This window comes from Radiomyces spectabilis (genome assembly GCF_025331425.1).
Source record: "Radiomyces spectabilis strain NRRL 2753 chromosome Unknown BYT42scaffold_4, whole genome shotgun sequence".
NCBI classification, from domain to species: Eukaryota; Fungi; Mucoromycota; class Mucoromycetes; order Mucorales; family Radiomycetaceae; genus Radiomyces; species Radiomyces spectabilis.
In genome coordinates, this window is record NW_026251929.1 from 15704 (window position 1) to 37641 (window position 21938).

At 44.9% G+C, this 21938-nt stretch overlaps 3 protein-coding genes and 1 non-coding gene across 4 annotated transcripts; 1 reads left to right on the plus strand and 3 right to left on the minus strand.

The window, feature by feature from the left end:
* Positions 1 to 7851: 7851 nt before the first annotated feature.
* On the minus strand, positions 7852 to 8061 carry BYT42DRAFT_483784 (uncharacterized protein; the record flags this gene model as incomplete). Its single annotated transcript, XM_051563721.1, has 1 exon — positions 7852 to 8061. A coding segment is annotated over one exon (210 nt), but the record flags the coding sequence as incomplete, so codon positions are not given.
* On the minus strand, positions 8056 to 8418 carry BYT42DRAFT_479340 (uncharacterized protein; the record flags this gene model as incomplete). Its single annotated transcript, XM_051563664.1, has 1 exon — positions 8056 to 8418. A coding segment is annotated over one exon (363 nt), but the record flags the coding sequence as incomplete, so codon positions are not given.
* Positions 8419 to 12545: 4127 nt separating this feature from the next.
* Positions 12546 to 13613, minus strand: BYT42DRAFT_611934 (uncharacterized protein; the record flags this gene model as incomplete). Its single annotated transcript, XM_051571564.1, has 1 exon — positions 12546 to 13613. The coding sequence occupies one exon, from the start codon at positions 13611 to 13613 to the stop codon at positions 12546 to 12548; it is 1068 nt and encodes a 355-aa protein (XP_051424904.1).
* Positions 13614 to 13799: 186 nt separating this feature from the next.
* BYT42DRAFT_t53 lies at positions 13800 to 13872 on the plus strand. Its single transcript has one exon. It is a non-coding gene; the product is annotated as a tRNA-Ala (tRNA).
* The last annotated feature ends 8066 nt before the right edge of the window (positions 13873 to 21938 follow it).

The window sequence follows — 21938 nt, forward strand, 5'->3', positions numbered from 1 at the left end:
GCAATTGCCGTCAAGTGTTATTGATGCCATAATGTCCTTCCATGTGGATACGATGTATAATTTGTTCTGCGTTGCCTTCGTGTAATAATTCTTGATCAAAGGGGGTATTTCCGCCTTTTCGATATAACTTGTCATTGTGAACTTCGTATTTTGCTGCGTGAAACTTGATTTTCTTCTTGATTTCGCTTGTACTGCCATTGGGAAATTCGCCTCGCCGTTTGAGGTAATACATAATAGAGAGGTAGAGGGGGTAGTCCATTTGGTAATGCCGTCAATAATATAAAAATAAACCGAATCGAGAGTGAGTACTTGCTTGTATATTTTGATTTTTCTTACTGTTGGTCGACAGATAGTCTTGATAATGCGTCGGCCGGATTGGCGTGTCCCGGTTGATGGTGGATGACAAAATCGTACTCCATGAGCGCGGCAGCCCATCTCGATAGTTTCGGTGACGGTTTCGGATTATTGAGGATATATACCAAGGCAGCATGATCGGTACGTAGAATGAACTTTCTACCAGCGAGATAATGACGGAAACGGCGGGTTGCCCAAACCAGGGCGAGAGCTTCGAGGTGGGTGGCGGCATAATTTCTTTCGGAACCTCGGAGACCACGGGACGCATAGGCGATAACGCTTTCTTCTTCAGGTTTGTCTTGCGGGTGTTGGGAAAGGACGGCACCTAGTCCTTTCGTAGAGGCGTCAGTAGTAAGCACCTGCATTTTCTCCTTCGAGGGATAGTCCAAAATGGGTGGGTTACATAACGCAGACCGGAGATATTCAAAGGCTTTGTCTTGTTCGGACGTCCAAACGAATGGATGATTCTTCTTGAGTAACTTGGTAAGGGGTTGGGCTTCTTTCGCATAGTCGGAAATAAATCTTCGATAGTAGCCAGCCATTCCTAGAAACGTTTGGATGTCATTCGTTGACCTAGGTATCGCCATAGAAAGGACCTTGGACACATTTCTTTCGCATGGGGACAGGCCTTGAGCACCAACGACGTGGCCTAAGTATTCCACGGAATTCTTCGCAAACTTGCACTTGCTGGACTTCAGACGTAAATTTGCCTCTTGACAAGCATGGAAGACCGACTTGAGGTGTTCACAATGTTCTTCGAGTGTTCTTGAAAATACGATAATGTCGTCCACAAATACGTAGACAAAACGGCTAAGGAAGGGTTCCAGTATTCTCGACATCGCTCTTTGGAAGGTTGAGGGAGCAGATGTCAAACCAAAGGGCATGACAGTAAACTCATATGTGCCTTGTCGGGTGACAAAACCAGTACGCTCAACGGATTTAGCTTCGACGGGTATTTGCCAAAATCCGCTTGCGGCATCTAACGTGGAAAACCAGGAGTTACCACCAAAGGAATCCAGAAGATCGTCAATATGAGGAAGTGGGAACGCATCCTTGAGGGTAATTCGGTTCAGTCGTCGGTAGTCAACAACCAGTCGCAAGCTTCCATCGCGTTTGCGCACAAAAAACACAGGGGAGGTCCAGATACCACGGGACGGTCGGATAAGGCCAAGCTCCAAGAGTTGATTGATTTCTTTACGTAAGCAGTCTTCCTCTTCCCACGTTAACCGGTATGGGCGGGACCTGATGGGTTGATCCGAGGTAGTAGGTATTTCATGCTCCAGTAAAGAGATTCGACCTAGGCCAGAGTTTTCAACAAATAAATTAGCATACTGTGCAACAATTTCGGTAATTTCACTTGGTAATTCTTCTTCATTTTCCATGGCGGTAGAAACGGATAACGTGTCTTCGATGTAGTTCGGAATCCGGTCTTCGATAACTTCAATGGGTTCCACTGAGTTTTCCGATGTATCAGGGAGTTCGTCAAGCTTCACATTGACACGGTACACTTGCGGAGCACAGCTTACGGATTCGATATCACCTCGTAATTCGACAGACGATGTCCCATTCTTGGTGGGGATAATAACCATGGAATCCTTCAATCGCAACTGAATATCGTGGGCTTTGCACCAGGTCATACCAAGGATACACAGATCGGGAGTCGATGGGTTATCTTGGATGCACATTGCTTCAGGGCGCAATTTACCAGCGACTCGTATTGGAACGTCCACAGTAATTTCGTATGGATACTTCGCTTCACCATCCAGACCAGATAAGGGAATTTGATCACCATTGGGAACCAAATTTAATTTTTTTGCCAGCTCCTTGCTGATAACCGAAACACTTGCCCCGGTATCAATAATTGCTTGAATAATCGCACCATTTATGACGATGGGAGCCTTGAGGGGTTGACTTCTGGTGAGCTTCTCAAAATCGTACGGATTGTCATAAAAGGTGTCGTCACTATCGTATCCTTCAACGCTTAAATCTTCCGTTGAAAATGCGAAGGTTGCTTGATCGGAACCCACTTCAGAGAGTTCGGTGTCACTATCATCAGTAGAAAAGTCTCCTTGCACATCGACCGTGTTCACGACTCCAGGTTGGTTCGTTCTTGCATTCGTAATCTTCGTAGGTCTTCCATAGATAAAACGCAATCCATCCCGCAGATCCCTATATGCGTTTCTGTCCATGGATATCCAGTCGGCCATACTAAGTCCGGACTGTACGTTTTCGAGCTGTTTCCAAATTTCTTTCTTCGGAATAATGACAGGTAGTTTTCTCGGTGGTTTTCGTTGTCTCTTGGGCTTCATAACTACGTCTTGATCGATATTGTTGTTTGCCATAGCAGTAATCGGTTGCTTGTCTTTTCGTTTCGATGATTCTCCATGTTGCATCAGAGACGCGTCGGATGCAGTTCTTTTTTGAGCGTTATAAATTTCGGCGGCTTGAATGAGATGAACCTCGGGCGGTTGAGGTGAGAGATTTGCAGATTTTCGGTTTTGGGCGGCAGTATCTCTCTCTACTGGCGCCCAGCTTCTTTTCCCGGACCTTGGGGAAAGGAACCAGCATTCTTGGGGCATTGGTAGCGTTTGTGGCCCTCTTCGCCACAACCAAAACATTTTGGCGGTCTGGGGTTATCGACCAAGTGAACCTTGAGTGCCTTGATACCTTCTGCCAGTTCACTGAGAGTACCTTGCAGAGAAGGGGAACCATCGGAAAGGTTGTCACCAAGTTGCCAAGAATTATGTTCCCAGTTATATCGCTCGTTTTGACCAATAAATGCAGGGATCTTTTTCTCACCACGGCTGTACTTCTTTTCTACGGCTTCAACATGACGAGCCACGGCGGGAACCTCTTCCCAGTTGCGTGGGACACCATTACGTTCAAGCTTGTAGGCGATATCCTGGTCGATAGCTTTCAAAAAGAAACGGATTTTAATATAGTCGTTACGCAAACCGACTAGTTGAAATAACTCGTCGAGATGCATAGCAACTTCGTCTACTGTCTCGTGTGGACCTTGCTTGCGATTTTCGATAATATTCCACAGATGGTCCTCTTGATTCTGCGAAATAAACTTCTGTTCGAACTCATGTCGAAAGGCTTTCCAGGTCTTGATGTCTTTCTCTCTGGTGTTCCACCAACGTGCAGCCGATCCTTTGAAATGAGTGGAAGCAACCAGCAGAGCATCTTCGTCATTAACCTTCATCGCTTTTCTCACGCGATCCATATGGTTTAACCAGGCAGCAGGGTCACAACCTGGTCCTCCGGTAAAAGCCTCGGGAGTAGCCAAAAATCTTGAAATCGACGTTCTATCCATAGTATGCACAACACGGTAATACGCAAGATAAATTGGTTTCCTCGGCACGACCTCCACTTGTCGCGTGTTGTGTTAGGGTTGTCGTAGTTTTTCCAATTTTTTCCTCCCTTTTTATTCCTTGATATTCATGAGATATTTATACTGAATTTTCTAGTCTAAAGATAACTAATACAATTTGGGATAATAATAATGAGAAAGATGAATTAGTGCCATCTTTCATCAGAGATCGGAAAATCCCTTTGCGAAAGGCCGAGAATGTCGTTTTTTTGAACAAGTTATATCTTATTTTCGGGAAGTCATGTTGTATAGGCGGAGGCTTGTCGATAAAATAACAATCGTGACAAAGAAAAGTGGGGATGTAGCTCAGACGAAAGATTTTGTTTATTTTTTTAGAGAATACAGATGACGAAGACCAATGGGTCGATATGTCTATCCAGTACACAAAGGAAAAGGGAACGAAAAAAACACCTATCGAGACACAAAGGTGAAAAAAGAGGAAAGTGGAGGGGTCAGAGGAACAAAGGCTACTCGGCAACTAAGATCAACTCAATGGTTCCTTCCGCAGCGTGCACTAGAAAAGTTTGGCAGTGGGAGAGGAAAGCCAAAGAGGGGAAATTAGTGCTGTTCGTGCATGGGCGAGCGAGACTGATCCAGCCAAAGCTGACCAGGGGGGGCATCAGTGGTGTAATCACCATCAGGATTGCACAGGCAGTCGTAGTGCCACAAGAGTCGGCACAGAGCAGACCACCAAGGGGGACAAGGAGCGGAGGGGGACGTGGGAAGCTGGTTCAACACATAGTCAACGCGGAGTCCAGTAAACCCAGGCGGGGGAAGCGGGAGAAAGAGCCAAAGGGTCAAAGGCACAGCAGGACACAGTTGCAGATGGGCCCGGGTTGTGAGCCCGATGCCACAAGCACAGGGACGCGGTTTGCCGGGAAGCCAACCCATACGCCATCGTCGAAAACGACTACGGTCAGCACGGGAGGCAGGAAGGTACAAAATCGGATCAACCCGAAGAACTGGGTGACAAGCACGGATCAGAACTTGGGAGGTGGATGCTAGGAAGGAATCGAAAGCAGCTTGGCGGTACGATCGAAGCCAAGAGGGAAGACGGGGAGGATCATCATCATCCGCAGGGTAGTCCAAGACCATTTTCCTCTGACGGAGACGAGAGAGCAAGGAAAGACGGACAGAAGAAGAAAGGAGCGACAAGAGGCAGTCATCCGGGAGATAGGAGACGCGAAGGTGGTATTTGAGAACGAGTGTATCGGCGCGGAAAGACATGGAGGGAAGGTTGCAAATATGGAGGAGAACTTTGGTGGAAGAGGTTCGATGGCCACCGACCAGCATGCGAACGCAGCGATCTTGGGCACGATTCAACTCCCGGTAATCGGTTAGGCGAAGAGGGGCAATGGCGAGGCCATATTCCAACTTCGGACGGACAAAGGCAGCATAAATGCGGGCGGAGAAAAGGAGAGGGAAACCATTGCGATTCAAGCCCATTTGGGCGAGTTGAGCCATGCTTGCCAACGCAGCAGAGGAACGAAGTTTGATCAGCGCTGGTACCGAGATACCTTTGCTGTCAAAAGGGACACCCAGGTAAGTGAACTCATCGACCGAAGGAAGAACCTCGTCATAGAGACACAACCGGTTGATGGAACGAGAAAGAACGGAAGGGGCATTGAGCACAGCACACTTGGCTGGACTCCATCTATACCCGAGGGTAAAAGAATGGGTTTGCGCAAGGGCCAGCATGTTGGAGACATCCCTAGCAGAACCAACCAGGGCCACATCATCGGCATAGAGCAGGCAATTGATGGGTGTAGGTGTGGGAACTTGGGAAGCAGTGGAGGGGGACTGGCACGGACCATACGGGAGACCAATAGGTGCTGGCACAGTATCACCGTGGGGTGAACCAGGTGGAGCAGAAGGAGACAAAGAAAGAACGGAAGGGGTTGAAGCTGTAACAGCGGAACGGAGAAGAACAGGAAGAGTGTTGATGTAAATCGAATAAAGGTGAGGACTAAGGACGGAGCCTTGGAGAACACCAGTATCGGGATGGAAGGACGAGGAGGTGTGGTTCTGTAAAAGAACGGAGATGGTGACATCGTCGAACATGTTTGCCAAGAGAGACACAAGAGAAATGGGGGCGGAGGAAACAAGCATGGATTGCCATATGATACGTCGGTCGACAGTATCATAGGCTGCTTTGATATCCAGGAACGCAACAACAGGGTAATGATTGTGGCGATCGCAGTAGGCGCGCATCAAGTCATGCAAGCAGAGGGCTTGATCCAACGTGCTACGTTGATGCCGGAAACCGCCTTGGGCTACATCAAGGACAGGGGAACCACGTTCAACAAAAGGAATGAGACACATCTCAAAAAGTTTGCGGATGATAGAGGTGAGGGAAATTGGGCGGAAATTTTGAGGAAGGGTGGGATCACCTTTTTTATGGATGGGCACCACTTGGGCATGGCGCCAGAGAGAAGGAGTGTAGGACCATTGAAGGCAGATTTCGAAAAGTAAGGAAAGGAGTGGGGCCAGATGAGAACGAAGAGGCAAGAGCATTTCTGTACGTAGGTGGTCAGCACCAGGTGCTTTACGCACAGGAAGTCGTTGCATGGTGGATGCAATTTCATCGGCAGGGAACGAGATGGGAAAGGACTGTGATGGGCCGTTAAACGGAAGTTGGCGCGAGAAGGAAGGAAGAGGTAAAGGTCGGGTGACAGGAAGAGAGGAACCAGAATAAACCGATGCAAGGTGATCGCACATGGCTTGTGCGCCCGCTGCAGGGCCATCTGGATGGGAAAATCCAGCTTGTTGGCGGCGTCTGTTTCGGATCATTTTGACCTTGGACATAGCGCGGGAAAACTCACCTTTGGCCAGAGTTTCGCAAAATTCACGCCAAGATCGGCGCTTGGCTGATTTCACCGCAGCACGAAAACGTCGGTGAGCTTCTTGGTGGTCATCCCATAGGGGTACCTTATCCAATCCACGAGCACGACGCCATCGACGATACGCTGTATCGCGGGCATCGGCAAGGGCTTGGAGTTCGGAGGACCAGAAACTTTTCCAGTGAGCAGGACGAGGAGAACGGGAACCAACAGAGCGATCAAGAGCCGAATATATGGCATCATTGAGGGATGCATTTAACGAATCGATGTCTGGCCGGGAAGAAGGAGGTTCGGTATGAATGGAAACAAGTTGGTCAAGGAGTGGAGCAGAAAATGAGTGGAAGGAGTCTTGATACAGAGAACGGACATCATCTTCACGCAAGCGTGAGAGATTCCAAAGGCGACGGGTAGAAGTGGAGGATGGAGGCGCAGGATGATCAACAGGGATTGTGTAGTCAAAAGACAAGGACATCAATTTGTGATCAGAGCCTAATGAGAGATCGGAGGAGATGGTGATGGTAGGATTGAGGACGCAAGGGATGTTGGTGATGAAATAATCGACAATACTGGAGTACTCCATATTGTTGCGGAAAGTAAGGAACGTGGGGAGGCCATAGGCAAGAGATGAATTTAAGATGTTCAAAGAACGCTCTTCAACCCAATCTCGGAGAAGGTAACCGCGGCTGTTGGTAATAGAATCACCAGTGTCGTCACCAAGACGTGCGTTCAAATCACCACAGATGATGGTGTCGTCAGAAAGAGGGAGCGAGTGGAGGATGGAGGCAACTTCATCATTGGGTAATGAAGGCGGGATATATAGACAGATGAGACGGAGGAAGCGACCAATGCGTAGCCCTAAGGCATACTTATTGTGGATGGGAAATTGGGTAACGGGAAAAGGAAAGGAAGGAGAAATGAGAGCGGAAACACCTTGGGAACCGCGGTAGTTACCATCGACGAGACAACCGTATATATGGTGTTGGGGCCAAGTAGTTTTGATTCTGTTAGGCGGGAGCAACCAAGTTTCGGTAATAAATATTAAAGAAAAATCTTGGCAGTGACGGAGGAGATCATCAACCAGGGAAGCTTGGAGACCATTGGCATTCCACAGGCCGATGTTGAGAGGGATGGTTGGTGGAAGGGAGGATGCGGTTGGAAAATGAGTGGCAGGAGAAAGTGGAGAAGGAGTGGAAGTATTAGTGTGACGGACCATCATTAGAGAGCATTCGTGACCATGTCAGTATCCTCGTCTTTATCTTTACGGGCAGAAGCATCAGTGTCGGGAGGAGAAGCAGGCGCACCACGGCAGGAGCGCAGAAGTTGGGAAACATTCTCCTCAGTAAAGACACCTGCTTCAAGGAAGGAACGAGCAACAGGGGAGGCAAGATGGTAGGGGAGACGGGTCACAGCCTTTTCACATCGGCTGAAGTGGAGGGTTTCAGCGAACGTTTCTTGTTCCTCAAGAGGTAGACTCTTGATTTCTGGATCCGCGAGGTGTACAGGATCAAGGGGGTCAAAGTCAGCAAAATGGTTGATCGTATGCTTTTCCAGGGTGGCAAGGACAGTGGGACGATACTGGTTGTGGACAAGAAGTCCAACAACAGAGCGGGCAGGAAAAGTGATGTCGAGGATTCTATATGGGTCAATCCCAAGGCGACGGAGACGAGAACGGGCTTCTTGACGGGTCAATCGGCGGGAACGGGGGATATACAGGTACTGAAAGCCACTAGGGCCTTCAGTCTCCTTGAAAGTGCGCACGGATGCAGCCAAGCTGCGCACGGCCCGCTTTGGGCGAACAGGTCGGTGTTTTTTGGACACAGCGGCCCAGGTGGATTCATCAGAGCCCAAAGGGCTCGGCGAGGTAGCCTTATCAGTGGAGGGGGCAGCAGGAGGGGCGGTGTTCACTGAACTAGCATTGGCACCAGAGGTACCAGCTGAAGCTGCAGCGAGACGGGCTTTGAGAGCGGCATTTTCCGCACGAAGTGTTTCCACTTCGGCGTAAAGTGCACTGAATTGTTCAATTTTGGCAGCTTGCTGCGAAAATTGCGAGGTCAGGAATTCAATTTGGGCTTGCATGGCCTCAAATTGTTCGATGGATGGTGGCATTTTGGGAACGTAAGCCGCCGTCGGTGTTGGAAATAAATTTGGAGCGCGGTGCGGTCCGGACAAAGGATTCGAGTCGGGGTTCGAAGAGGCAAGCGGGAGAGCGGCAGTGGCAGCGAGAAAAGAGTTATTGGTGCTTTCGTTGGTTGGATACACTTTTAAAAAATGGTAATATCTCACGAACGAGCAGGTGGATAGGGCTGAAAATTGGTGAGTTAGGTCCAGTCAAACAGATGTACGCTGTAGCAAAAGATGACTGATGGATGGAGGGTGTGGATGCGTGAGAAGAGAGCTTTTTTTATGACGGGAAAAGATTTTTCCGATGTATAAAGGGCAAAAAGTTATGGAAACCGGAAAAAGAGGTGGGGATGTAGCTCAGTTCAAAGATTATATTTTTATTATGGAGACGACGATGTCGGTATTTACCATTATGGCGTACTCCGGAAACAGTGGACAGAGAAGACTAAAAAGCCCCAGGAGACCAAAAGGGACAAAAAGGAAAAGAAAGAAAGGGAAGCAAACGCTAATAAATAGTTAGCTGTCTGGAAGTTCCACTCAGCAGCTGCGCTCAAAGTCGTGGCAGTGTGAGGGAGCGAACCAGAAGCAGTGTCACTATCATTCACGAGGAGAAAGGGAATGTTCATGCCAGTAGGCAACAGGATCGTCAGGTTCAGTGTAATCCCCATCGGGATTACACAAGGTTTCAATATGCCAAAGCAGTGTGATGAGGTCTGACCAGAAAGAAGGACAAGGAGCGGTCACCGAAGTTGGTAGAGAGGAGAGAGCGGCATCAATAGGATGGGAGGTGGGTGAGTAAGAGGGAAGTGACTCCCATAGTTGAGGGGGGATCGCGTGACAGAAAACAAGGTGGCGACGAGAAGTATGGTCTTGCATACAATTGCAAGGGCGTGGTTTACCAGGTAGCCAGCCCATACGCCAGCGTATTAGGCGACTACGGTTCATTCGGGACATTGGAAGATAGAGGATAGGGTCGATACCGAGGGAAGGGCGACAAGCACGGATAAGAACTTGGTCGGTGGATGAAAGGAAGGAATCGAAAAGCTTTTGGTGATCGAGGCGGAAGAAGGAACGTAGCGACGGCAGCGGAGATGGTAGGGAGCGGTAGAGACGGTTTTTCTGTAGTGTCGAAGATAAACGAGTGGTGGGGAAGGATTCGGATATAAGGGATAAGAGGCAGTCGGAAGGGAGGCGGGAAGCCCGAAGGCAAAAGCGAGTGGTGAGGATGTCAATACGGAAAGCCATGGAAGGAAGGTTACATAGGTGTCTAAGGACTGTAGTGGAGGAAGTGGGGTGACCGCCGACGATCATGCGAAGGCATCTGTCTTGCAATTTTTCAATGGCTTTGAGGTCTTTCTTGAAATAGGTTAAGAGGGCAAGTCCATATTCAAATTTGGGGCGGATGAATTGGGCATAGAGTCGGGAACTGAGGAGAAGCGAAAAACCAGAGCGGCTGGCGCCGATGCTGTGTAGGATGGACATTGCGAGCATGGTGGGGGCAGTGCGATAGGAAATGAGGGACGGTGTACAAAGGCCAGTGCGGCGGAAAGGAATACCAAGATAAATAAATTCTTCTACTATGGGAATTGGTTCTCCATAGAGAGACAAGGGGGTGGCGGTACGGGCAGTAGAGGGATTCAAGATGGCACATTTTGATGGGTTCCAGCGGTAGCCAAGGTCAAAGGAATGTTGGGAGGCGAGCGCAAGCATGCGTTGGACTTCAGGAAAAGAACCAAAAATGGCCACATCATCGGCAAAGAGAAGAGAATTAACGGGAGTTGGAGAAGGGGAATTAGGTACGGTGAGGCGGGTAGTAGTGGGGATGGCGGCATCGCGAAGGAGTGAAGGAAGGGAATTAACGTAAACAGAGTAGAGATGGGGACTCAAAACAGAGCCTTGTAGAACGCCTGTGGCGGGAGTGAAGGAGGTAGAGGAGTGGTTTGAGAGTAAGACGGAAATAGAAACGTCGTCGAAGAGGTGCATAATAAGAGACAAGAAAGGGGAAGGCATATTAGCGTTGAAGAGGGCTTGCCATACAATACGTCTGTCGACAGTATCATAGGCAGCCTTTATATCCAGGAACGCTACGGTAGGAAAATGATGGTGACGAGAAAAGTAGGATTGCATAAGTTCATGTAGGCATAGAGCTTGGTCAAGGGCACTGCGACGAGGACGGAAACCGCCTTGGGCAATATCCAGTGCAGGCGAAAATTGGTGGAGGGAGGAGGCGAGGCATAATTCCATAAGTTTGCGCAAGGCAGAGGTCAGGGAAATCGGACGGTAGTTGGAGGGGAGAGTTGGGTCACCTTTTTTGAAAATGGGGAAGACCTGGGCATGGCGCCACACCATAGGGACATAGGACCACTGCCAGCAGAGGCGAAAGAGACAAAGGAGTGTATAGGATAATGGGGATGCAATGGGTCGGAACATTTCAGCTTTAAGGTGGTCAATACCAGGAGCTTTACGGTTGGGAAGTTGGCGGATGTTGTATCGGATGGATTCGTGGGAAAAGGGACAGTTGGAGAGTTGATGGGGAGGGGGGAGGGGGGCCGTGATAAGTGGTGGTCGGGTTGAGGGGAGGGTATGGCCATTATACACGGTTTGTAAATGAGTGCACATTGTTTCTACTGCAGCTGCTGGACCATCTGGGTGGGTAAATGATTGGAAGGGGCGGCGACGGCGTTTCAGTTGGGCGACTTTGGAGGTGGTTTTATTGTAGTCGGTTTCTAAGGAATGGCAGAATGCTCGCCAAGAGGCACGTTTGGCGGCTTGAACTTCAGATCGGAAAGCTTGGCAGGCAGTTTGGTGTTTGTTCCACCAATAAACTTTGTCAATACCAGAGGCATGACGCCATCGTTGGTAGCATCGGTTGCGACTATCGGCAGCCTGTTGAAGGCTATCATTCCAGAAGCGTTTCCAATGAGAGGGTCTAGCGGGGCGTGAACCAATAGATTTATCTAATGAGTCATAGATAGCCTGGTTGAGGTCGTTGGTGAGATGGTCGATGTCAGGACGGGTGGTTGGTGGATTGGTGACGAGATTCGAGAGAGTATGACGGAGGGTATTGGTATTAGAAATAAAGGTGCGGTTGTAAAGATGGCTGGTGTCAGGTTCTTTGAGACGAGAAAGGTACCAGGTGCGGCGTTTTGGTGGTGGGGTAGCGGGGGGAAGATGGTCGTAATTAAAGGATAAGGACATGAGTTTATGGTCAGAGCCAAGGGAGAGGTCAGAACGAATGGTAATTGATGGGGATTGGGAAGATAAAGGAGCGTTGGTAATAAAAAGGTCGATGATGCTGCTGATTTCTTGTTGGCGGCGGAAGGAAAGGAAGGTAGGTTGGCCATAGGCAAGCGAAACATTGAGTACCTCGAGCTGATTGTCAGACAGCCATTGTTTTAGGAGGGAACCACGGGAATTTGTATCATGATCGCCTAGAAATTCACCCATACGGGCATTAAGATCGCCACAGATAATGGTATCGTCAAGGAGGGGAATGGATGATAGGACTTGCATAACGGTTTCGGGAGGAAGAGTGGGAGGGAGGTATAAGCATACAAGATGAAGCGGACCAAGCTTTAGTGAGAGAGCATAGTTAGAAAAGGAAGGTAGTTGGAATATTGGATAAGGACAGGAAGGGGAGATAAGGGCGGAAACACCCATGGAACCACGGTAGTTGCCAGCAACGGGCGCGCCATATAAATGGATTTGTTTCCATGAGGTTGGTAATCGGGCAGGAGGAAGTAGCCAAGTTTCTGTGATAAAGAGCAGTGAAAAGGAGTGGCAGTGGGGAAGAACATCATGTATGGTGGAAGCTTGGAGGCCGTTAGCATTCCACAAACCAATTGATAGTTCCGGCATTATTGATATGAGGTGGGTGAGGTAACAGGGGTTGTTGTGGCGTCATGGTGGGGAGTATCTGTATTGTTGGCCTCTTCGTCTTCAGATACATCCATTTCGGAGCCGAAATCATCGGAGGAGGAATCCTCATTACTGGATGAGAAATTGTCGCGATCTTTATATTTCAAAGATCGAAGGCAGCGGCGGGTCATCTTTGCGGCATCCTGTTCACTTATCCAGCCAGCTTCAAAAAAAGCTCTGGTGAGTGGAAGGGCAACAGTGGGACGAAGGAAACGAAGTGTGCGTTCACAGTGGGTACGGTGCAGGTTGGTTATCAGGGCGACTTTTTCGGTGTCGGAAAGGTCAGCATACTTGGGATCACCCAGGTGGGCAGGATCCTGTGGGTCAAAAGAGGCAATGGGGACGACTTTATGTTTTGCCAAAATTTCTTTGGCAACCGGAATATATTGGACATGCATGAGCAAGCCAACTACAGCGCGAGCGGGAAAGGAAACGTCGAGGATACGGGCAGAGTCCAAGCCTAAGCGACGAAGGCTACGACGGATTTCGGGACGGTCCATGCGTCTAGCACGGGTCAAGTAAAGGTACTCAAAGCCTTGAGGGCCAAGAACAGGTTGAAAGTTGCGGGCATTAGCAGCCTGGCGACGGGGGTTCGTTACAGTATTAATGGGACGAGGTTTTTGGACAGTGTTTGCCCATGAGGAGGCCATGGATCCAACAGGATTGGTGCCAGTAGCCGTGGTTGAGGAGGCTTGATTGGGCTTGAGGCCCTTGTCAGATTGGGGTGTCGTTGGTTTGGCCTTAGAGGGACGCTCGGACTCCGCTAGGCGCGCTTCAAGAGCGGCGATTTTTTCACGAAGTTGGGAGTTTTCCTCCACAACAGCTTCGAAACGGTCCAAACGAGCACGTGTGGACGCAAAGTCAGTTTGCATTGCTGCGACGGTTTGTTGGAGTGTCAACACGACTTGCATGAGGTCAACGTTCGCAGGCGATGGGGGGATTTGCTCGACATGTTGGAATGTCGCTGGGTGGCGGGATTCAGCTGGAACTGAATCGGTGCGTTGCATGGCGGGAAATTGGCCTAGAGGCTCGAAAATGGTATCAGCAGGTACGTGTGAACTTACTTGTGATGGATGCGACACTTTGGCTGATGGATGGATGATTTTTTCTGTATGGGTGTACTTCTTTATGGCGGGAAAACGTTTTGCCGTTTTTGGAAAGGCAAAAAGTTATGGAAACCAGAAAAAGAGGTGGGGGATGTAGCTCAAATGGTAGAGCGCTCGCTTAGCATGCGAGAGGCACTGGGATCGACGCCCAGCTTCTCCAACTTTTTTTATTGTCGTATGTGTCATAACCTTTTTGTGCTCAGCCAATCAGCCTCAAGATTCCTTTTCCAGCGATCATTGTCAGTTACACCGGTTCTTCTTTTGCGCCAATCAGATTTGCTATACCAAAGTTTAGTAAATACAGAAGACAGCGCATTGGCTCATCTGTAGATCGATGTCTGGAGGAAGCTTCGAGAAGGTATGAAGGACCAATGGATAAACGAGGTATACTAAAGGTATTGCCTGGAAAATAAAAGAAATATAAACCGAATCTATTCAGCATTAAAGTGGTCCATAATACTTCTTGATTGGTTATGTTTTGGAATAATAGAAAACTGTGCAAGAAGTTAATGAGAACCTTCCTGAAGATTGTAGATATAAAAACGTATCTTGATAGAAAATATAAATATGACCTTGTTATGGTAGAAATAAAATCAATCAACAAACTACAGATTTAAACTGAACTCTAAAGATGGATATCTAAGACTAGTTAATTTAGAAGAGGTGAAAAAATAGAGTAAATTTTAAAAAAAAAAAATCATAAAAAAAAATAACTAAGTTAAATTTAATAATAAATGATAAGAAATAAAAGATTTTAATAAATAAAATATATTAAAGATATTTAAAATAATTTTGGATATACAAAATAATTAAAAAATAATAGAATAGATGTCACACAAAAGAGTAAATATAGATAACCATCTAAAGGAGTACACAAATCTGACATTCAGAAAAATATCCTGCCAAGCTAACTATGAAATTATTATAGATTAATCTAAAAATATATAAATATCCCCTTGATCAAAACGAATAAAGATTATTAATTATCTATCCTTCAATTCTAATTTATTTCTTCATCTATTGTCAGATTTAAGTACTCCTTTAGAGTTTAGTTTAAATCTGTAGTTTGTTTGATTATTTTTATTTCTACTATAACATGGTCATATTTATATTTTCTATCAAGATCATTTTTATGTCAACAATCTTCAGGAAGGTTCTTGTCAACTTCCTGCATAGTTTTCTATTATTCTGAAACATAACCAATCAAGAAGTATTATGGACCACTTTAATGCTGAATAGATTCAGTCTATATTTCTTTTATTTTCCAGGCAATACCTTTGGTATACCTCGTTTATCCATTGGTCCTTCATACCTTCTTGAAGGTTCCTTCAAATATCGATCTGCAGATGAGCCAATGTACTGTCTCCCATATTTGCTAAACTTTAGTATAGCAAATCTAATTAGCACAAAAGAAGAACTGGCATAACTGACATAAATACTCAGCCTTTCAGCTGAGCTGTTTGATAAAAGAAATGTTTGCTTGAAGGTGATCAAAGCGTCATTATCAAAAACGTAAATGTTGCTGTTAATGTTTTAGGAAATACCAAAAAAGGATATGACACCATACTGACCAATCAGAACTCTCTGCAGACTCTCTTGCAAGTGAAGAGTCAACATCAATAACATATAGACTCTGAAAAGGGCTAATACCCTTTTGTATAATAGATTAATAATCAGTAAATTAGAAAAAAGATATAAAAGACAGAATAAACAGAAATATAAAAGTCAGTCGTTTTTAGACCTATATTTCTTAGCAAACCACTTTAGTGGGATCTTGACTATATATCAGATCTGAGTGAAGTATGACAATTGATAGTGGCTGTTCCATGAACACTGATCTTCCGAACCTTGATAAGATATCTCTCACATCTAAAGAAGATAAGAATCTGTATGAAATTGAAGAACATGTACAAGAAATTTTAAGAAAAGAATTAGTTGAAAAATACCAGAAGTACTGCCGAATTAAAAGTATCCCTTCTGAAGAACATTTAAAGTCTACCTCAGCCTGAATGAAACACTGGAAGAAACTCGCTACGCAGCTTGCACAAAAATTTGAAAAGAAATACTACCTGAAAATGGCACCTAATCAATCCAAGCATGCAGAAAACTCACCTGCTGCAACTGAGCCTGTCACGTCAGCCATGCCACCTGGCATCAATATTCCTTCATCTGATACGTATAATAGCGAATGTGTTGCTACTATTATTGACAATTGGCTTCTTGCAATATCTCAGTATTTACAATTTTATTCAGTATCCACTGATCGATGGATCATTATTGCCATCTCTTGCCTTCGTGGTTATGTCTTGACTAGGTGGAACCATTTGGAGGAGCAAGGAAGGACATAGCACCCGAGACATGACAACAATTCTGGACCCAACTGTTATCCAAATTTGCCTCAGCATACACCCATCACATGGCTCGTGTTTGACTCTGTGAACTGAGACAAACCAGCACCATTATAGAATATATTGATGCTTTCAAAGACATTCGAATGGACCTCCTCAACATGATTGATAATGAAGTGATTGATCATTTTATCATAAGCTTAGTGACTGATGTTGCTTCCCATCTAATATGAGCCAATCCTTTGGATATTGATGATGCTATACTGTTATGCACTGATTACGAGAGGATCAGTGCAAGCTGGACAAGAGGGTGGTGTTAAGTGCTTTCGCAAGACAAGGATAAGACAAGACAAGAAAAGGAATAAAACAGAAATAAGAAACAAGAACGAAATCAGAACAAAAATAGAAACAGGAAAAGAACCAAGACAAGGACAAGACAAGATGGAGAACAAGATAGTGTGAGGGAATACTATATTAATGCGAGGTAAAGATTAACTATTGCAAATTGTCAGTTTATTCAAGACACAATAATCTACAGTATACATACTGTATATACATCTTGCCATTCTTCTTTTTGACAAACAAGACAGGAGCATTCCATGGCGATGAGCTCAGCTGAATATGTCCTTTTGCCAGAAGATCCTTAAATTATTGTTGGAGTTCATCGAGTTCAAGTGGCTCATTTTGTAGAAAGATCGATAGATACAGTAGGCTTGGAATCACTAATTTCAATCATATTGTATGCTCCATATTGCGATCTGAGGATAGCCCAGTAATATTATTGCTAAAGACTTTGGTAAATTCATTCATCGGTTGCTGTATCCAGACAGAATTGTCATCATTCGGCGGAAGGTCATACTTGAGATGCAATAAGAAACAGCAGGCTTCATTATGATGGAGAAGGTTGGTGACTTGCTTGGTAGAAAGGAGTAAATGGGTACCATCAGTAGATTCAGAATGGATACTAGGGCGAAGAATAGAGTATACTGTAGGAGCAAGCATCTGTCTGAACAGTCCAAGTCTAATCAGTCCAATCAAGAATAGAGGAAGTATCTTTAAGCCAGGTGGTATCAAGGATCACATTAAACTTAGAGTCAAAGACCAATACAGTATATTGAATGTTAAGAGGAGATCACATAGCATACCTGTAATGGAGGCTTGGCCTTTAATAACAGAGAGCTGGCCGTTGGTCATTTCTATAGTTTGTCCACCTGTGAAAGGGGTAAAATGAGAGGTGAAAGGCATGACACAAGGGCTAATGTAGTTGGTGCTAGCTATACTATTAATGAGAGCAAGGAAATAGTAACCCTGACTGGTGACAAAATATAGAGGTAGGCAGTGTGATATGGGTGTGTAGAGACGTTGCATACAATGAGACTGTTGTTTATTCTCGAAAGAGATGATCTCTTTAATATCTGGTATTCAAAGATAATAACTGATATTGGGATTTGAATGTACAAATAGTGTGTAACTACTCTAGTGTCTCTTATCTGCTTAAACCGAGGTAATTCTTATATAGTGATATATGAACCCTATCTATACAACAGGCAGTCAGCACTTCTAGCATTCATAGCCTGAAAGAATTGTGAGTCAGAGAATTCTGGAGAGTCATGACAGTCGGAAATTGGGGGCAAGTCTGATAAAGGGAGGTCATTGGAACCAGGTTCCGAAGGTGGGTATACTGTATACTGTATTATGGCAGAGAGATAAAATCTCGGGAGAGTACTGGGCAGAAGATGATTCCTTTATTTTCGGAGAATGATCATTACACAATTCGATATGATGTAAACTATAGAAAAATTTGGCTTTGTGGGCATGTTCTAATTCATGGATGGTATGAGCACATTCTTTGCAGTGGAATTAGATGTGGCCTTCATGGCGGCACCAGTAATATTTGATCAAGAAACGCCAGAGAGGATCAGAACGATTGGGAAACCTTGATGTTGAGTGGAGTTCAACTGGGCAATGGTGGCAGCAATGACAGTGCTAATGTCCATAAGGGTGACATCTGAACTAGAGGGGCTTGCGCACATCAACTGTTGGGAAAAAGCATTGTAACTAAGATGACGGCCATTTTCGAATGCAAGGGCAATATACATAGTGTCAAAAGCAGCTGACCAGGTCTGTCTGAATGACGTGGGCGGCAACATTATATTCTACTGTAAACTGGAAATGAATCAGTCGGTGGCTTCATCATCGGTCATGTCTAGAAGTTTAAGGTGTGATATAGATGAATAAAGACGTTGAGTATGGTGAGACTGTTATTTATTCTAGAAAGAGATGATCTCTTTAGTATTTGGTATTCAAAGATAATAACTGGTACTGGGATTTGAATGTACAAATAGTGTGTAACTACTCTAGTGTCTCTTATCTGCTTAAACCGAGGTAATTCTTATGTAGTGGTATATGAACCCTATCTATACAACATTACACCCCTCCAGGTTGAAGCAGGCTCTGTTATATGGTCATGTTGGTAAAAATCTCTAAAAAACCCTGTGGGAAAAAATACATGAGGAAAAGACTAGCTCATGAATTACAGAGACTTATGCACTTAGTATGGAATTATCTTTTGAGAACCACCACTTATTGTCTATTGCACTTACTTTACTACGTCTGGGGTTGACGTTTTGTGTTTTACCCTGATGTTTCACAGACTTATCTTCAGGCAGATTCATTTCTGTCTTGTTTGATCCATGTCTGTTCCAATATTCTATAATGAATGCAGGGTCAGTAAATTTATCAGCGGTGAGCCATTGATCATCCTCGGCACCATAACCTTTCCATCTTACAAGGTATTCGCGTTTGCCTCTAGGACCTTTATGATCAATAATGGCTTGAATTTCGTACAGTTCATCTTCGGGAACCACACCATCTACGTTGATCAGTTTCATTTCAGAGGGCAAAAAGTCTCTGGACATAAGTGCACTAGTTTCGTCTTGAAGAACATATGATCCACCTTGCGTCTTGCGCAGAACGGTGTATAGGCCTTCATAAATAGAAGCTAATTTACCAGCTCTATTTTATATCTTGACTATAGTATAACGTGACTTCGCTCTGGGAAATCTATGAGTCTGTGCTTGGTATCAAATTTGTCCTTCATGTTGGAACCATGATGCTTCACTTTCTCTTGGAGCGCCAGAAACACAATATCCGTCATGTGTTCCACACGCTTCATCAAGTCTTCATGTGTCATTGGATCCTTTGGTACAGCATTTCTTGAATGGTAGTCCACAAAGTCATTTAATCGTCTTGCAAACATAAGAGAGAAAGGCGAGGATTGGAGTCGTTTTGATATGCGACTATTGATGTGTAATTGTGTGCTGGGAACATAGTAGTCCCAGTCTTTGCCAGCACCTTCTATCTTTTTCCGCAAGATATATATTGTTTCCTGTACATGTCGTCCAGCCACACCATTTGCTCTTGGATGATAGGGTGTAGTCAGCCGATGGTCAATTTCCAGGTGTTCAACAAACTTCTTCATGAACTGATTCTTGAATTCAGAACCATTGTCAGATTGTATAACCTTGGGTATTCCAAAATCACAGAATACTTCGACAAATGCTTTGACGAGTGTATCTGATTGTTTGTTCGGTAAAGCACGTAAAATGCAGAAACGAGTGCAAATATCCACAAGTACCAGAATATAGTTGTTACCGGCATTTGATGTCTTGTGAAAATTGATAAGATTAGCAGCCCAATGATCTCCAGGAAGGTATGCATAGATTGGTCTCAAGGGATTATAACCTTTCTGCCCTATGTTGTAGCGTTGACATTCAATACATGACTTGACCAATATCACAGCATCTTGGAATATATTATTCCAGTGGATACCATCTACATAGATATGTTGTACGATATATTCAGCTCCCTCATGACCTCCAAGTAAATATGCTTTTTCCAAGATACCATGTCTTTCATTCTCTGGTGGACACATTGTATCATCAGTTGAAGCAACAGATTTAATCCTGAATATTTTGTGTCCATCAATAGACTTCTTTGATACAACTGGCTTTGGTCCTTCGATGACAATACCCCTCTCCAGCTTGTCATCAGGAATAAACAAGCAAGAAAGAGAGTCACGGAGAACATTCTGAACACCAGGTAAATGGACAACTGTAAAGGTGTAATCGAGGATAGTGTCCAACCAGGTAAGCATCATGGGGTTTGCAATCTTCTGAGTGTGAAGATAAATAAGCGCCTTATGGTCCGTATAAAGTGTGAATGGATTACCCCAAAAGATACCGGTGAAACTTCTGGAGAGCATAAACAATGGCCAATAACTCTCTCTTCATAGTTGAGTAGTTGCATTCGGATTTACCGAGAGCTTGAGCTATGAAGGAAATGTATTGTTTCCTTTTACCTTGCATCTGAAATAATACAGCACCAATACCATAGTTAGATGCGTCAGTTGCGACAAGGAATGGCTTGTTGAGATCAGGATATTCCAGCAAAAGCTGTTGAGCCAGTATATCTTTAAGCATCTGGAAATGCTTAGTGTGCACATCGGTCCATAGGTTCGTTAAACTACCAGCCGAACGAAGTGCATCGATACCTGATGGTAGCAACGGTAGAAATATGATTGTGGAAATAATTGATAACACCGATAAATTTCTGGACCTCCTTGCCAGTACGTGGAATTGGCCATGACATCACATTGGTAAGTTTGCGGCTATCAGGTACGACGTCTTCAGCTGAAATACAAAAACCAAGTAGGAAGATGCAAGATTGCACAAAATGGCATTTTGCAGGATTGAGCAGTAAATTCACGTCGGTCAGAGCCTGAATGGCTGTTTGAACATGCATGATATGCTCAGAAATCAATGGAGAGAAAATAACGATATCATCTACAAATGTCCGCACAAATGGCAGATGTTGATAAATCAAAGACATCACTCTCTGAAACTTGGATGAAATCGGCTTCAAACCAAAGGGACAACCTTGGAATATATCTTGAACACCATCGTGAATGAATGTGGTTTTACAGTAATACGATAAATGTCTTTGATGTTTTATAAACTAATGAAGAGCTACTTCAACGGATTCTACAGAATCAATGCTTCAGCTAAGAGAAGGTACGTTTTACTCTGTGTGTTCTTGTATAGATGAAGGCCTGTCGAAGCTGGTTCACTTACATCTCACAGCTACAGTAACTAATCACATTCTCTTATGATGCAGCATTTGCGACGAAGAAGTCTTGGTGCAGGACGAGCAGGTGGCTGTTTCTGCTGAAGTTCACACTCTCACCAACGAGGTGAGCACATCGCCTTTGTGCACAGCTGTGCGAATGGGCTTTGACGCTCAGCTGTCCAGCGATGAGGACAATGAATTTGCCAGTGCTAAAGCTTTGCCAGGTAGGAGTAATGATAGTAGCAGCATCCAACCAAACAGTGTAGCAAAAACATTAGGTTCATCTTGCCAGAGTTGACTTCCTTGACAAATCATCTAACATCTTTCTGAAGGCAAGAAACGTGGTCGCCCGGTGAAAGCTATCAATTCCCGTAAAGCTGTAACTACGAAGAGAGTCAAGAAGACTTTGACAAATAGGAAATCTCTTGAATAATCCTATTAATTTATTTAATAAACCAAATTATAAAAACCATTCGTGCGTGCTATTGCTATTTGAATAAAAAAATGGAAGTGAGGTTCCAACCAATAACAATGCCGGTTGGAAGCCAATCAGAGAGACCCAACATGTTCCGAGATTCAGAAAGTACTCTAAAAGTATTCGAAAAATAATCGGAAAATCCCTGATTTGTTACAAATTTGAGTATCCAAATATCCGAATATTTTTTTCCTAAGGTGTGATATAGATTAATCATGGATGACTAAGTGATATGATGGAGTGGTATCATACGCATGAGAGGTAGGGATGGTATAA